At 55.4% G+C, this 13158-nt stretch overlaps 7 protein-coding genes across 7 annotated transcripts; 3 read left to right on the top strand and 4 right to left on the bottom strand.

The window, feature by feature from the left end:
- The first annotated feature begins 405 nt into the window (after nt 1-405).
- QBC33DRAFT_232360 (uncharacterized protein) lies at nt 406-2435 on the top strand. The gene is made up of 4 exons (XM_060422850.1): nt 406-791; nt 875-992; nt 1078-1849; nt 1911-2435. The coding sequence occupies exons 1-4, from the start codon at nt 692-694 to the stop codon at nt 2262-2264; spliced, it is 1344 nt and encodes a 447-aa protein (XP_060287344.1). The 5' UTR covers nt 406-691; the 3' UTR covers nt 2265-2435.
- On the bottom strand, nt 2370-3678 carry QBC33DRAFT_526936 (uncharacterized protein). The gene has a single exon (XM_060426938.1). The coding sequence runs from the start codon at nt 3207-3209 to the stop codon at nt 2469-2471; it is 741 nt and encodes a 246-aa protein (XP_060287343.1). The 5' UTR covers nt 3210-3678; the 3' UTR covers nt 2370-2468.
- Nucleotides 3679-4214: 536 nt separating this feature from the next.
- On the top strand, nt 4215-6030 carry QBC33DRAFT_526932 (uncharacterized protein). The gene is made up of 3 exons (XM_060426937.1): nt 4215-4929; nt 4987-5081; nt 5145-6030. The coding sequence occupies exons 1-3, from the start codon at nt 4266-4268 to the stop codon at nt 5715-5717; spliced, it is 1332 nt and encodes a 443-aa protein (XP_060287342.1). The 5' UTR covers nt 4215-4265; the 3' UTR covers nt 5718-6030.
- Nucleotides 6031-6679: 649 nt separating this feature from the next.
- QBC33DRAFT_232465 (branched-chain amino acid aminotransferase) lies at nt 6680-8500 on the top strand. The gene is made up of 2 exons (XM_060422852.1): nt 6680-7867; nt 8016-8500. Exons 1-2 carry the CDS (start codon nt 6818-6820, stop codon nt 8184-8186), a joined length of 1221 nt encoding a protein of 406 aa, XP_060287341.1. The 5' UTR covers nt 6680-6817; the 3' UTR covers nt 8187-8500.
- On the bottom strand, nt 8366-10059 carry QBC33DRAFT_232391 (uncharacterized protein). The gene is made up of 4 exons (XM_060422851.1): nt 9952-10059; nt 9823-9896; nt 9023-9756; nt 8366-8888 (listed from the first exon to the last, which is right to left on the bottom strand). The coding sequence occupies exons 3-4, from the start codon at nt 9745-9747 to the stop codon at nt 8735-8737; spliced, it is 879 nt and encodes a 292-aa protein (XP_060287340.1). The 5' UTR covers nt 9748-9756; nt 9823-9896; nt 9952-10059; the 3' UTR covers nt 8366-8734.
- A 1186-nt stretch (nt 10060-11245) lies between these two features.
- Nucleotides 11246-11807, bottom strand: QBC33DRAFT_555617 (putative integral membrane protein; the record flags this gene model as incomplete). The annotated part of the gene is made up of 2 exons (XM_060429660.1): nt 11246-11444; nt 11515-11807. The coding sequence occupies 2 exons, from the start codon at nt 11805-11807 to the stop codon at nt 11246-11248; spliced, it is 492 nt and encodes a 163-aa protein (XP_060287339.1).
- Nucleotides 11808-12710: 903 nt separating this feature from the next.
- On the bottom strand, nt 12711-13059 carry QBC33DRAFT_526923 (uncharacterized protein). The gene has a single exon (XM_060426936.1). It carries the CDS (start codon nt 13034-13036, stop codon nt 12848-12850), a length of 189 nt encoding a protein of 62 aa, XP_060287338.1. The 5' UTR covers nt 13037-13059; the 3' UTR covers nt 12711-12847.
- Nucleotides 13060-13158: the final 99 nt, after the last annotated feature.

Below are 13158 nucleotides of genomic sequence, written 5' to 3'. Positions count from 1 at the left end.
TCGACCGTGTCCTCTCGACCAGGAAATATGCTCGTGGAGCCAGGAAATTGCCTGAAACTCTCGTCATTCTCGCCGTCTCAGCCAGGGATTTCTCTGCTCGTTGTTGAGCGTCACACATGGGAAGAATACCTAGGCAAACGAGGAAAACTGAAAAGTATCCTTTTCTGTAGGTAGGTAGGTAAGGTAGCGTCCCGGACGTTGAGAATGCAAGGTGTTTCACCTTCTAGAATCCGACTGTCGGCCAGTACCTTCCTTAGATGAACATTCAACCCACCAGAATCATCCGTTCGTGACTACCTGCCTAACGAGACCTGGAAGACCAACTTTGTCTCCTCACTGAGCTAGGAAGCGTCCCTGATGGCAGCTGCTGGCGATCCACTCACGGCATGCCTAACTGCCTAATTAGCCAGTCAGTCGACTACCTGCATAGTAGGTTGTCCATCCGAAATTGCCTTCTTTTTGGTTCCCTGTGTTCCACCACACTTTTAGATCTGCACAAACATCAGAGCACAGTCGACCCCACACCAACCCGCGATTCGCTCTACTAAGTAGGCAGTGTAGAACATTGACTTGGCGCTTGGAACCTCCAGCTTGTTTGGCCGAGTTAGGAAATCGGAATCGGACCGTCGTCCGGTACCAGACATCGAGAACGGACCGGTGAGGGTCACGAGAAAGAAAACCCCACTACGCTATGAATCGCCCAGATGAAGGCCCCCCGCCTGGCGAAGCCGCCCCGGAGCTTCTGGACGGTCGGCTTTGGGTTGACGGCTGTTTCGACTTCTTCCACCATGGTTGGTTCCACCCTGTGGTTGTTTGGGAACTTCCGCCCTGCCATGCCATGTCTGGCGACTTGATGCTGAATCTGGCCCCATAGGTCATGCGGGCGCCATAGTCCAGGCCCGCCAGCTCGGCGACGAGCTCTACGTTGGCGTGCATTCCGACGAAGCGATCCTCGAGAACAAGGGTCCGTCGGTCATGACCATGGAAGAACGGTACCGCAACCCTTACCCAGGGAGCCCCTTTGCCTTCTCTCATCGGACTAGTTGCTGACACATGAATGCCTTGCAACCGCCGCAGAGTCGCTGCGGTTGATGCCTGCCGTTGGGTTACCAAATCCGTTCCCAATGCACCCTATGTCACGCAGCTCGACTGGGTCAGCCATTATGGCTGCAAGTACGTCGTCCACGGCGACGACATCACGTCGGACAGCAGCGGCGAGGACTGCTACCGCTTCGTCAAGGCCGCGAACCGCTTCAGGGTTGTGAAGCGCACCCCGAGCATCTCCACCACCGATCTGGTCGGCCGCATGCTCCTCTGCACCAAGGTCCACTTCATCAAGTCTCTGGAGAGGGCCTTGAATGGGGATGAAGGTCACGGCACTGAGGCCGAGAGGAGAGCCGAAAGCCAGGCGATGAAGGAGCGGATCCGGCTGTATGCGACCGACGAGTCAGCAAAGAAGCCTGGTGTTGACGTCTGGTTCTGGTCCGCGGCAATCGAGGCGAAGATAGGTAACACCGCCGAAGAGCGTGGTACATTCAAGGACCTGTTCCGTGGCTCGGGCCCGAAGCCTGGCCAGAGGGTTGTCTACGTTGACGGCGGATTCGATTTGTTCTCGAACGGCCACATCGAATTCCTCCGGCTGGTCACCCAAGCGGAGGAGGAACTTGCCAAGAAGGATGGCTGGTACGACCAGCAGGCCGTCGACGAGCGAAAGGGAAAAGGCGCCGACTACGGGCCCGTTTTTGTCGTTGCAGGAGTCCACGATGACAAGGTCATCAACTACTGGAAGGGAGTGAACTATCCCATCATGAACATTTATGAGCGAGGCCTCTGTGTTCTCCAATGTCGGGTAGGTCTTCTAGCATGCAAAAGCTGCTATCAGGTCCCATGTCCGCTAACGAAGGATCTAGTATGTCAATGCGGTCGTGTTCGGGGCGCCTTTCATGCCGACGAGATCTTACCTCACCTCACTTCCCTGGGGAACCCCTGACGCCGTCTACCACGGGCCGACTTCGTTCATGCCTCTTACCTATGACCCTTACACTGCTCCCAAGGAGATGGGGATTTACCGGGAGATTGGCGCCCATGCGTTCGAGAGCCTTAATGCTGGCACCATAGTGCAGAGAATCATGAAGAGTAGGGATCTTTATGAGGCGCGTCAGCGAGCAAAGGGGGCCAAGGCCGATGTTGAGGCGGCTCACAAGACTCGTGAGGCGATGGAGGAGGAGCAGCAGCGCAAGGAAACCGGGGAGGCTCGACGGTAAGGCATAGACGACTAATGGGGAAAGCGGAGGAGCATTTGCATTCGACGGTGATAAAACGGAAAGGGGAGGCCTTGCATGAAAGGGGCTGACCAAGATAACATGACGGGCTTTCAACAGACCTATGAAAATTAAAATTTAGTCAATAATATTAACAGGCAAATTTCCTCGTAGTTCACCATAAGGGGTGTGGGGGGATCTCGTCACTCAAGCGACTCCGTGACTCTCCTTCTGAGTGTCCAAAGTAGGGTCCTCGTTTCCATCTCCCACTGCTGAGGTTTCTTTATGCGACGGACAGCTCGCAGGTTCTTTACGATACTCGGCAGACTCCTCCTCGGCGATGCGCGTCGCCTCCGCCCTCCACTCTGCCTCCTCCTCCTCGGTCCGGAGCCAATATCTCTCCATTGCCGCCTGCCGTTCGCGGTGTCTTCTCAGTTTGGACCCTTTCCCTGCCGGGAACTCGACAGTAACTTTAGGGTGCCCTTTATCCCCCGGAGGGTTGAGGTAGGTCAGTCCGCTCTTGGTCCTATGGGATAGCCGTGTTGGATAGAGGTGCTGGCCAGGGGCAATCTGAACATGGTGCACTGTCGTTGCACCAAATCTGACCGAGGCACCCACTGTAGCCCGCTTCGTGGTGGGATCTTTCAGGGTCGGGGAGCCACTGGGCTGGGCCTGTATAATGCCGAGGTTCGAGGACTCGGACTGATCTGTACGGGGTCCGCTCGAGCGGGGGATCTTATCGTGCAACGGGGACTCCTTGACTACGGGCGCAGCCCTGGCTTGTTTCGTTTTGGCCGACCCCATTGCTGATTCAGTGCTAATCTTCTTCCGCTTGCCGTGACCTACGAGACCCTTGCGACCGTTGCCTTGACCTAGCTTTGCAGCGCCGGTAGTCTTTGCGGCTGGGCGGACGGCATGCGACGAGGAGAGCGGTAGCCAAAAAGGCATTGTTGGGAAAGGTCGGCCAGGTCACTGCCCCAAGGGCGCAAACGCCGCGAGGAAGCTGCAGGATCTCGAGGAACATGGACAGATATTCGAGAAGAAGGGATATTAGACCATACATGTCGTGATAGAGGGCTAGATTAGGCCGGGTTGGGCATCTACGGCAGCAGTTTTCCCGCCCCTGGGATGATCCAATGGCGATAGTCATGGTGCACTTATGCTGCAACGTGCATACGGACGTGTAATCAGTCAGTCCAATATCCCATGTCTCCCCACGACATCGCTTCGTGGAGCTAACTAGCCAGGCTGCCAAAGACATAAACCCACGTTGGTGGCACAGAGAGCCAGCAGTCAAGAGCAGCCAAATAAGACCAGTAGGTGACGTGGGTGGCTTCAACTAACCGACCTACCTAGGTAGGCACCTTATCTAGATCATGGGTTGTTCGAAGTAGAGCTGGCATACTTACTCTCACCGTACAAGGGGTGTTTATGGGCATTATAACGCATGAACTCGGATAGAGTATCAGGGAGATGAACCTTCAAACCACCTAGGTGGGTACCTAAGTACAGTGCCTAAAATAACAAAGTACGCTGTACGGAACAGCTAACGCGACGGCCCCACGTGTTAAGCGATCCCGCATCTGCAGGGTTCCTGCAGCCGGTACAACGAGGGAGGAAAGCCGGAGATGAAGGCATGCACTTTGAAAGTGCTGATGCGAACCTTATTTATGACAGTCCTACCTAACTAGGTTGATGTGGCCAGTTGCGCAATCTTGATTTTTTCTACGATCCGTACCCAAGCCGAAATGACTGGGAACTAGATTCTTCCATCGCTCTTATTGTACGTATGCGAGAATCACGCCACCTGTGGGCCAGGCGGTTCCTGCCGCAAAGTGCCAAGCGCACACTTTTCGCCCTAAGCCCCCTTCGCCACTCAAACCTCCCCCCTCAGCCGCCTGCACCAAGAGTATAAGACCAAGGCTCGAGTCTTGCTTTCGCTGCCAACAGCCTGACTAGGTTGTGTTGCTGTATGCACTACCTACCTGTCCAACAGCTCTCGTCATGGAAGTCAAGTCTGCGACCATGTCGCGACAACCATTCCTCGAGATGCCGTTGCATCTGCTTAGGATAGTTCTGTCGGATCTTGACTGTATGGATTCGCTGGCCGCTGCAATCCTTAGCCATTCCTCATTCTATGTTGCCTTTAGCGAGGACTCTACCAACATTATTTCCCGTATTCTTGGGAATCAAATACCTGTGGACCTGTTGCCTTACTCGATCGCCGTGTATGAAGCTACTCGGATAGATCATTGTAATTCAGATCACATTATGAAATTATTGCTTCGTTTCTTCTCCGAGATATCTCCGCCTTCCCAGGACGTGCTTCGACTCGAGCACCTGGAGCCAGCAGCCGCGAAAGTTATCAGCAAAACACACAGCATTGTTGAGCACTTTTCACACGACTTCGTGAAAAAAACTCTACCACTCACCCGAAACAAACTTGGCCTCTACCGTCCAGACTATAGCCAAGCCTCCGCAGGCGAGGTCTTTCGAATACGCCGCGCCCTCTACCGTTTCCAACTGTACTGCAACCTACAGGCAGGCGGGAAGCAGAGAGACACATCATCTCTCTACCAGCAATATTTCTTCTTTGGCCTCTTCTCCCCGTGGGTGAATGAGCAGCTCGCCTGCATCCATGACTACCTCGAGCAAGTCCTATCTTCCGGTACGCTTCTCACGCCCCTGATCCCCCTGTTTAGCCCATAACTGCTGACTTCACAAGCCTTCGACAAAGTTGCTGCTCACGACGTCGAATGGGGTGCCAGGTCAGTCAACTGGCTCCTGCGGGGGAGGCACAACGAGTATAAGCAGGGATTCGTAAGTTTTCGCCCGTCCACACTTGGCACACAAGGTTCCCCTCTGACATGCCATCAAACCCAGCTCTCATACGGCCTTGATTTCCTCTTCAAGCTCAGCCACGTCGCCCAAAGCTACGACGAGCGGCTGCAAATCCTAGAGGCCGAAGACCTGCCCAATACTAAGAATATGCTGGCCGCTCACTTCAAGAGAGCCACAATAGTGGAGGACCCGGTCTACTATCCAAAGTATTTTGCCGTCCTCGGGCAGTGGGGAACCGACGACCTCGAGCTCCTGAGGAATCCAAAGACAGACGGTCCGATCGACGACAGCAGTTCCGGCCCGTTCCGAATGTGGCACGAAGCCCACAAGGAGTGCTATGTGTACGGCGTGGTGTATGCAGAGGAGCACTCGCGCTTGAGGCGGTGCGGGTACGTCTTGTGGGATGCTCCAGAGCGGCCCATCGAGGGCGGGCTCCGAGATCGCTTGCACGAAGCACGCAGGCAGAGATTAATAGACCACTTAGAGCTCAGCGAGGCCGGGGAGCAGATGCGACGGTCTTGGGAGGAGAGGGCCGAGATATACCGGCGCGGTGGGCGCGGCTTCTGGAGCGAGGGTGACTTGAGCGGGATCGTTTGGAGTGAAGCAGCCTCTTAGGTGCAGGCAATATCTGTGTACAATTCGATAGACTTAGACATGTCCTGACAAATATGTAATAGTTAATACATCTGCCTATATCTCTTCCTGGTTATCCTGTTGAAAATATCTTGGCATTACCTGCTAAGAAGCACCACTTGGTGCTCCAAGTTGCCTCGAAGGGTCTAGCCATGAGGATTCGCAGTTGAGGTCATCATGATGTCCCCTAGTTCGAAGTTGACCAAAGAACTTTGTCAGTCACTTGATCGAAAAATCCGGGAAGTCCAACCGTCACAGATTTAAGTTGGCAATGCATCATCAGGACCCCTTTTTGGCATATTTATGCAAGGCATGCGCCTAGGCACGGCTATTCTCGGGACACGTGCATGGGTCAATTCCGCCGTCACGGATTCCAATTCCACACCGGCCCCACCGACGGTTCTCGCCGCCTTGCCTCGGTCGATCAACGATTCATGTCCGCGCATTGCTCCATCAAAGCTGGGGAAAGTGGCACAGACATGCAGAATTTTATGTACAAATGCATCCGCTTGCGGTTTCGGCCCCCCTGGAGACTGAAGAGTTTGGCTGCTTGTCTGCTTCACCCTGCTGAGGTCGTGCTTCCAATTTAATAAGTGTGCTCCCGCTCCGTATCTGCGGCCGGAAAGGCGGTGTCCAACGACAGCCAGACTAGGGCAGTCGGTGAGCCCGAACAGGAGTGCGGAGCAGCATTTCGCCAATGTCTCTCGGGGCGGCGCGATGTCGGCTGCGCCTACATACGGCCCCCTGCGGTAGGTAGACAGGTACTTTGCAGTTCCCCTTTTCCGTGACCAAAACCTTGGCCCCATTGGCCAATGAGTCACCTCCTACCGGAGTAGTTTGCTTTCCATTGTCGAGGCGGCTCATGCTTTGCTGCATAGCTTAAAGGCAAACCCTTTTCTTCTTTATGCCCTCTTAACTTCTCGCCTCCTGCTACCCTTCATACCGTACCTGAGTGACTCTTTCTCCCCCGTCCTCAACACCAACGCCAGTCAACTCTTGGCTCCCGTATGCCACCTACTTGGTACACTTGACATACTTGACATACTTGATATCCTCGATACTCCTTTACAAAATCTTACACAATGTCGCCGACGGCCGTATCACCGGTGCCCCAGGCACAAAATGGACTGTCACAACTGAAGAACGGCCAGACAACCAACGGCCATCTCCCAGAGCTTGACGCCTCCAAACTGATCTACCACTACACAACCAGCCCCCGCGCCGTCCCCGACGAGGCGACAGCATGCGCCGGCACCGAGACGATCTGCACCGACCACATGATCACGGCGACATGGGACCTCAGCACGGGCTGGTCGGCGCCTGAGCTGAAGCCGTACGGGGCCATCAGCCTGATGCCGACGGCGTCGGTTCTACACTACGCCACCGAGTGCTTCGAGGGCCTCAAGGTGTACCGGGGCTTCGACGGCGGGCTGCGGCTGTTCCGGCCGGACTGCAACGCGGCGCGCATGCTCATGTCGACGCTGCGCATCTCCCTGCCGGGCTTCCCGCCCGCCGAGCTGGAGCGCCTCCTCCTGGCCCTCATGGCCGTCGACGGGCCCAAGTGGCTTCCCCGCGACCGCCCGGGCTCCTACCTGTACCTCCGCCCGGCCATGATCGGCACCCAGCCGCAGCTCGGCGTCCAGGCCCCGCGCCAGGCCATGCTCTTCATCACGGCCAGCTTCATGCCGCGCATGGACACGCCCGTGGGCGGCATGCGCCTGCACACCAACCCGCAGGACATGGTGCGCGCGTGGGTCGGCGGCTTCGGCTACGCCAAGGTGGGCGCCAACTACGGGCCCAGCCTGCTGGCGACCAACGAGGCGCGGTCCAGGGGCTACGGCCAGATCCTCTGGCTGTACGGGCCCGAGGGGTACTGCACCGAGGCCGGAGCGAGCAACTTCTTCGTCGTGTGGAGGGCGCGCGAGGCCGAGGGCGGGCGTCTGCAGCTCGTCACGGCCCCGCTCGACGACCGCCTGATCCTGGACGGCGTCACGAGGCGGAGCGTCGTGCAGCTCGCGAGGGAGCGGCTCGCCGGCGAGATCGACGTCGTGGAGAGGAAGTACACCGTCGACGAGCTGGTCGAGGCCCGGAAGGAGGGTCGCCTTGTTGAGGCCTTTGCGGCGGGCACGGCTGTATGTCTTTTTCTTCTCTTTTTATTCTTCTTCTTTACTCTCGCCCATCCTTACGATCTCACCCCCCCCCTCCTTCCCCCCTCTTCACTTTCCCAGAAAAATCCTGCCCTCTTATCTGCCAGTTGCTAACTGTTACTCCTCTCTCTAGTTCTTCATCTGCCCCGTATCGCTGGTCCACCACAACGGCCAGGATGTGGACATTCCCATGGCGGAGGGAGAGAGCGGATTGTACACTTCCAAGATCAAGAGCTGGTTGGCAGACATCATGTACGGAAACGAGCAGCATGAGTGGGGAGTCGTGGTTCCGGAGGAGAAGTGAGAGCATCCGTTACTTTGGGCCAAAGTTATTGGGATGGGGCTCTTCTACATTATGACCCCGGATTTCATGCATTTCTCGGCGTTTTTTGACCTCACTATTCAGAAGAGTGAGGTTGGTATTTTGACAATAGCGTCTTTCCGCAGGGTATTGCCCGGCCGTGATAGGCAAAGTCTTTTGTTATTTTCTAACTCAATGGCATGTAGATAGATGGGTCGTCTGGACCCTGGACAAGCCCAGTGTCTCCATATATAATGCCCATTTTTTATTTTATCTTCACTCTTATGAAAGCTTCGTCACAAATATATGGTACCAGGATTGCTGGTATTTAAGTTGCAGATACGGGGAAATTTATTTCTCATCTTAATACAGAGAGGCAGGATGAAGACCCAGAGGACAATCCTGCATCGACCCGTGCAACAAGCCGATACTAAATTTCCATTGCCCGACGTGCCCAAGGAGAAAAAGGACATTAACTACGAAGACATTGATTTAACTAAGATGATTTCTTGTTTTTTTCAAGTCCACAATCAAACAAAGGAAAACCCATTTCAGATCCCCCTAAACGCCTCCTGATCGGTAGCCACACTGTTCCGACGCGCGCGGTCATGGGCCCGGTCTCCGTGCTCGATGGACGGGTCGCCGAGGTGGCGGCGCAGCACCGAGGGCGGTACCTGCGAGGCATCTGTGGGATCGCGGCCTGTCCTGTTTGTGTCAATTCAGTCAGCACTTCCGTTTTCTTCTTTTATTTTTCAGTTTTCTGCGCGGACATCCCATCTTCCTCTCCAAAACAACCACATACAACGGGGGGGATGGAAACTTCCGACTGACATGCTTACTGGTACGTCCTGTTGCTGCCAAGGGTCCTGCTGGCGTCCTGGTCCGAGTCGACGCGCGGGTCAGCCTTGTTCAGCAAGTCACTCTTGTGGGGGCCCGCCGTGCCGGGCGCGGGTCCGGGTGCGCCGCCGGCGTAGGCCGTGCGCCCGTCGCGGTCAGACTCGAAGCGCGTGCCCTGCTGGCCGTATGTGCCCGTCGATGCGCCTTGCGTGCCCCCAATGCCGGTGGCGCCGCTGCCGGCACCCGCACCGCCGTAGCCTGCTGCGCCGTAGCTGGCGGGGGCCGCTCCTGTGCCCACGCCGCCGTAGCCGGCTCCGGAGCCGGCGTGGGATCCGATCCCGCCTCCGCTTGTGCCGAGGCCACCGGCACCGGCGGCGCCGGCGTGGCGGCCGGTAGTGCGGGAGCTGTCGAGGTCGGAGTCGACGCGCGGGTCGGCGGCGTTACCGAGACGCGTGCTGTGTGGGCCGTACTCGCCCTCGCGGACGTTGCCGGTGGCGCCGGTGGTGCCGGTGTAACCCTCGTTGTAGCTGGCGCCGGCGTTGCGGCCGATGCCTACGCCGCCCGCAGTCTGGCCGGGGCCCTGGGTGTAGCCTCCAGTTGAGGAGCCGTACTCGCCCTCACGGGCGCCGTGGGTGCCCTGGGTGCCATGGGTGCCGTGGGTGCCTTCGCTGCCGTGAGACTTGTCAGGGTTGAGAGCGTCCTTGACCTTGTTGACGATTGACGACATGTTGAAGTGCTGTGTTGGGCTGTGTGTGAGAGATGTGGTTTGGGTATCAAAAAAGGAGTTGTTGCTTGGAGTTACTTGTGGTTTGTTGAGATTGCTTGGGTTTGATGAGGGAAGAAAGTTGGATCGAGGTAGCCGACGAGTGTCCTCTCCTTATATATCTGGCTCAGCCCATGAGAGCAAGATTCCATCATCTAGATCACGAACTGGGAAGTTTTGGCTCGCGGCACTGTACGTGGTGACGAAACCGTCGCGGGGAGCAAACCTATCAGACAGCAGAGGCTGGAGGGCCTGCAGTTTGTTGCTCCATTGTCGTCGTCATAGGTGCTTCACAGAGAGCCATCTGGCCAAACCCCATCCCTGCAAGTTTCGACGGCGCGGGAGACGGTTCTTTGTCTCAGAACCTCGCAATTGGCCGGGCGGTACACTACGCATGAGAGCATCGGATGAGATGCTACGGGCTACCCACTAGGTTCCTTGCTTCGATCTCCCGAGCCTTTCTCACTTCACCTAGGAATGCCTCTATAATTAAAGATACAAGCTGATGGTCGCGCGTCATAATGAACCTGCCTGTGCCTGTTTGATGTTAGGAGAGTATAGCAAGGGGCCGATCGTGGAGACGGTGGCAAAGAAAGCTGCGTACTACTACAGAGTGCAATTGAGCCCATGGGGTATGTGGGTCTAAGTTATACATACGTGTACCTATGCATATTAGCGCAACTTAACGCCATCTGTTGGCGGGCATCGGATGCTGCGCCATCTGTCATCCGTGTTTGATACAAAAGGAGACAGTCCTTCGTCATTGTTGTCGTCGTGGTGCAGGCTTATGACGAGTGCTGGTTGATCAGACCCCACCCCACTGTGGCGTCAGCTACCCTTGCCCGTGGCTTGAAATGCAAAGCGCACGCCAATATGACGTCATGGATTTTTATTTCCAACCTGAAGCCCGTTGCTCATGTGTAGCGTACCTAACGATCTGTTGCATGAGTGAGAGTTGTAGACACAATTGTAGGGCTGAATAGCGCCATCTTAGTGCAAGAGAAAATGCCTGATTCTATGGAAGAGTACGTGCTCGTACGATTACTTCAACAAGAGACTGTGACGCCCGGCCCCGTTCCGTAAATAGAATCACATACGGGTACTTCCTGATTGAACATCTCACGCGCTTTGGGTCCAGACAGACAAGACAAAACTAAACGTGTGGTATTTTTGGTATTAACTGGAATTATCTAGAACTCCATGGGTACATATCATATGACAGTGTAACCGCCAGTGAGGGTATCAATCTTCGCGTCTTTCTGTGCTCCTAAAATTACAACTCCTCTCATCCCCTCGCGAACGTTTTATCATCAGAGACCAAAGAGGCCATCGTAAGTTTCTTATAATCAGACCGAAGCCAAAAAATTCGTGGGCATTCTCCCAAGCTCTGTGCTCCAAGTCGATGGCCCCGTCAGGGACAGCCGGATTAGAGCCCTAAGCTTGGATAGGCAATGCACCAGCCTTAGACACGGCTGCTGCGATACCAGCGGCGGCGGTGGTGGGTCGCAACCGGGGTTGTCTTCCGGTGGACCCAGTAGATCCCGAGCAAGGCGGAAACTAGCCACAAGAGCGCCGACAGGAAGACGAAGGCAATGTCGGCCTTCCACACGGGGCAGGTGTTGGCCCCTTTGAACCCGATGTTGCCCCAGTTGAAGACATTTCTTCATATCTTGTTAGCATTGGGGAATCGAACCAGGGGGCGGAGAAGACCATATAAAGGACTGTACATACCCACACCCGCCGTTCAGGTAGTTGACCAGCAGACCGAAGGACGCCCACCAGCAAATGGAGATGATGAGATCGACAGGCCAGTGGATGAAGGAGCCGCTGAAGGGGAACAGCCAGATGATGGACAAGAGAATGCTGAGGCCAGCAACAACTTCGGTGTAGATAAACCGTCCCTGGGACCACGAAGAGGCGCCCTTAACCGAGTGAAGGTAGTAGCCCGTAAGGCCGGCCACGATAGCGGCGAAAGCCAACTCCGCGAGGCGGAGGATCATCGAAAAGAGGTCGACGAGAATCATATTTGCGACCTTAGGGTGTTCGCGGGGGTGAGTCGCTTGTAGGCGATGAGATGATGAGCGTCAAGAGGCTAGTCTTCAAATAATCGGAACTTAGTTGTGGTGTGAATAGTAGGAGAGGGACAATACTTCGAGAACAGGAGGCATCTCCAGGTATTTATTTCCCAAGGGGGAGAATCATTAGCACCTCATGCACACTGAGCATCATCAATCTGCGTGCCTTGTTTGGTTCGCAACAACGCTTGCAGCCGGATTTGATACGTCGTCATCGACCGTGTCTGCTTCCCACCCAGATAGCGAAACCAGGCACAATGGCTTGGGCAGTAACGCCACTGATGACACCCCCTTTCAACGCATCGTACATACAAGCATTAGATTTGCCTGCGACCTCATGTGATTAGTTCTTTGGCGCGTCTCGGCATGGAGGCATGGGAGGCTTACAGCCAACGGGCATTGAGTATCTCGGCCTTCTAGATCCGCCTGATATGGCGGGAAGGGACGCCCCCGTCAATATGTGTACACTACACTAGGACGGGAGCCTGCGAGAAAGGGAGCCACCCAAGCGAGAGATGATGCAGCCCGCAGAAAACCAGCTTTCCTGCAATCTCGTCCAACCAAAGCCGTAACAAGGGTCCCGGGCCCATGACATGCACTGTCGATCTTGAAGTTAGCCTCTGTCAGTTGGTCTCATCTGTGGTCTCGGCTGTGGTGTTGCGCGTGGTCGTAAACGGATGACATCATGTTAAAGATTTCAACCAGTTCCCGCGCGGCACCAGCCATGCCAAGAAACAACATGTTGTCCTATTGGCTGGAGGCTCTACTTGGTACTTCTGCACTGTAAAATCAGGGTCCACGGTGTCTCGCACATTCTAGAATGACATACCTCGTCTCTAGCTGCCTACAGATCGGTAATTCTGGGCCTGCTTCGACCTGGATATTGCGGCAATTGACTCGATTGAGAGCTAGAGCCGTCCCTACCCGCAGGAAGGGGGCGTCTGAACTCGAACGAGCGACTAGTCTCGCCTGTAATGCTGTCTGTCTGTCTAAAGGAATAAAAAGAGGGAAAAAACATAAACGCCCACGAGACAGGCCCGGCGATAGCGCAGACGCATTGTCGCTAGTTTCAGTCTCAGTCCAGTACGCCGTCCCAGCGATGGCGTAGAAGCACTTTCGCTGTCGAGTAACCAAAATCTCGGAGGCAACAGCGTATCCAAACACGGATGGGGTATCATAAAAGCCAAACCAAAAACCAAAAACTAAAGAAAACTCGCCCATTACCACAGCCTTTCCATCCACCTTTTTGTTGTGTTGTTTCTTAAAACACACCGTCCCATGGCCCGGGCCAGAGCGATAG

This window comes from Phialemonium atrogriseum, assembly GCF_030411735.1.
Source record: "Phialemonium atrogriseum strain 8032-3 unplaced genomic scaffold QBC33scaffold_3, whole genome shotgun sequence".
In the NCBI taxonomy this organism is placed as follows: domain Eukaryota; kingdom Fungi; phylum Ascomycota; class Sordariomycetes; order Cephalothecales; family Cephalothecaceae; genus Phialemonium; species Phialemonium atrogriseum.
This window is presented reverse-complemented; position numbering and strand designations above follow the sequence as displayed.

Coding starts and splice junctions, on each gene's coding strand:
- QBC33DRAFT_232465 (XM_060422852.1), top strand. CDS start 6,818: ATGTCGCCGACGGCCGTATCACCGGTGCCCCAGGCACAAAATGGACTG. Junction 7,868..8,015: donor CCTTTGCGGCGGGCACGGCT/GTATGTCTTTTT, acceptor TCCTCTCTCTAG/TTCTTCATCTGCCCCGTATC.
- QBC33DRAFT_526936 (XM_060426938.1), bottom strand. CDS start 3,209: ATGCCTTTTTGGCTACCGCTCTCCTCGTCGCATGCCGTCCGCCCAGCC.
- QBC33DRAFT_526923 (XM_060426936.1), bottom strand. CDS start 13,036: ATGATACCCCATCCGTGTTTGGATACGCTGTTGCCTCCGAGATTTTGG.
- QBC33DRAFT_232360 (XM_060422850.1), top strand. CDS start 692: ATGAATCGCCCAGATGAAGGCCCCCCGCCTGGCGAAGCCGCCCCGGAG. Junction 792..874: donor TTTCGACTTCTTCCACCATG/GTTGGTTCCACC, acceptor CTGGCCCCATAG/GTCATGCGGGCGCCATAGTC. Junction 993..1,077: donor GTCATGACCATGGAAGAACG/GTACCGCAACCC, acceptor CAACCGCCGCAG/AGTCGCTGCGGTTGATGCCT.
- QBC33DRAFT_526932 (XM_060426937.1), top strand. CDS start 4,266: ATGGAAGTCAAGTCTGCGACCATGTCGCGACAACCATTCCTCGAGATG. Junction 4,930..4,986: donor CGAGCAAGTCCTATCTTCCG/GTACGCTTCTCA, acceptor TGACTTCACAAG/CCTTCGACAAAGTTGCTGCT. Junction 5,082..5,144: donor ACGAGTATAAGCAGGGATTC/GTAAGTTTTCGC, acceptor CATCAAACCCAG/CTCTCATACGGCCTTGATTT.
- QBC33DRAFT_232391 (XM_060422851.1), bottom strand. CDS start 9,747: ATGTCGTCAATCGTCAACAAGGTCAAGGACGCTCTCAACCCTGACAAG. Junction 8,889..9,022: donor GGCAGCAACAGGACGTACCA/GTAAGCATGTCA, acceptor TGACACAAACAG/GACAGGCCGCGATCCCACAG.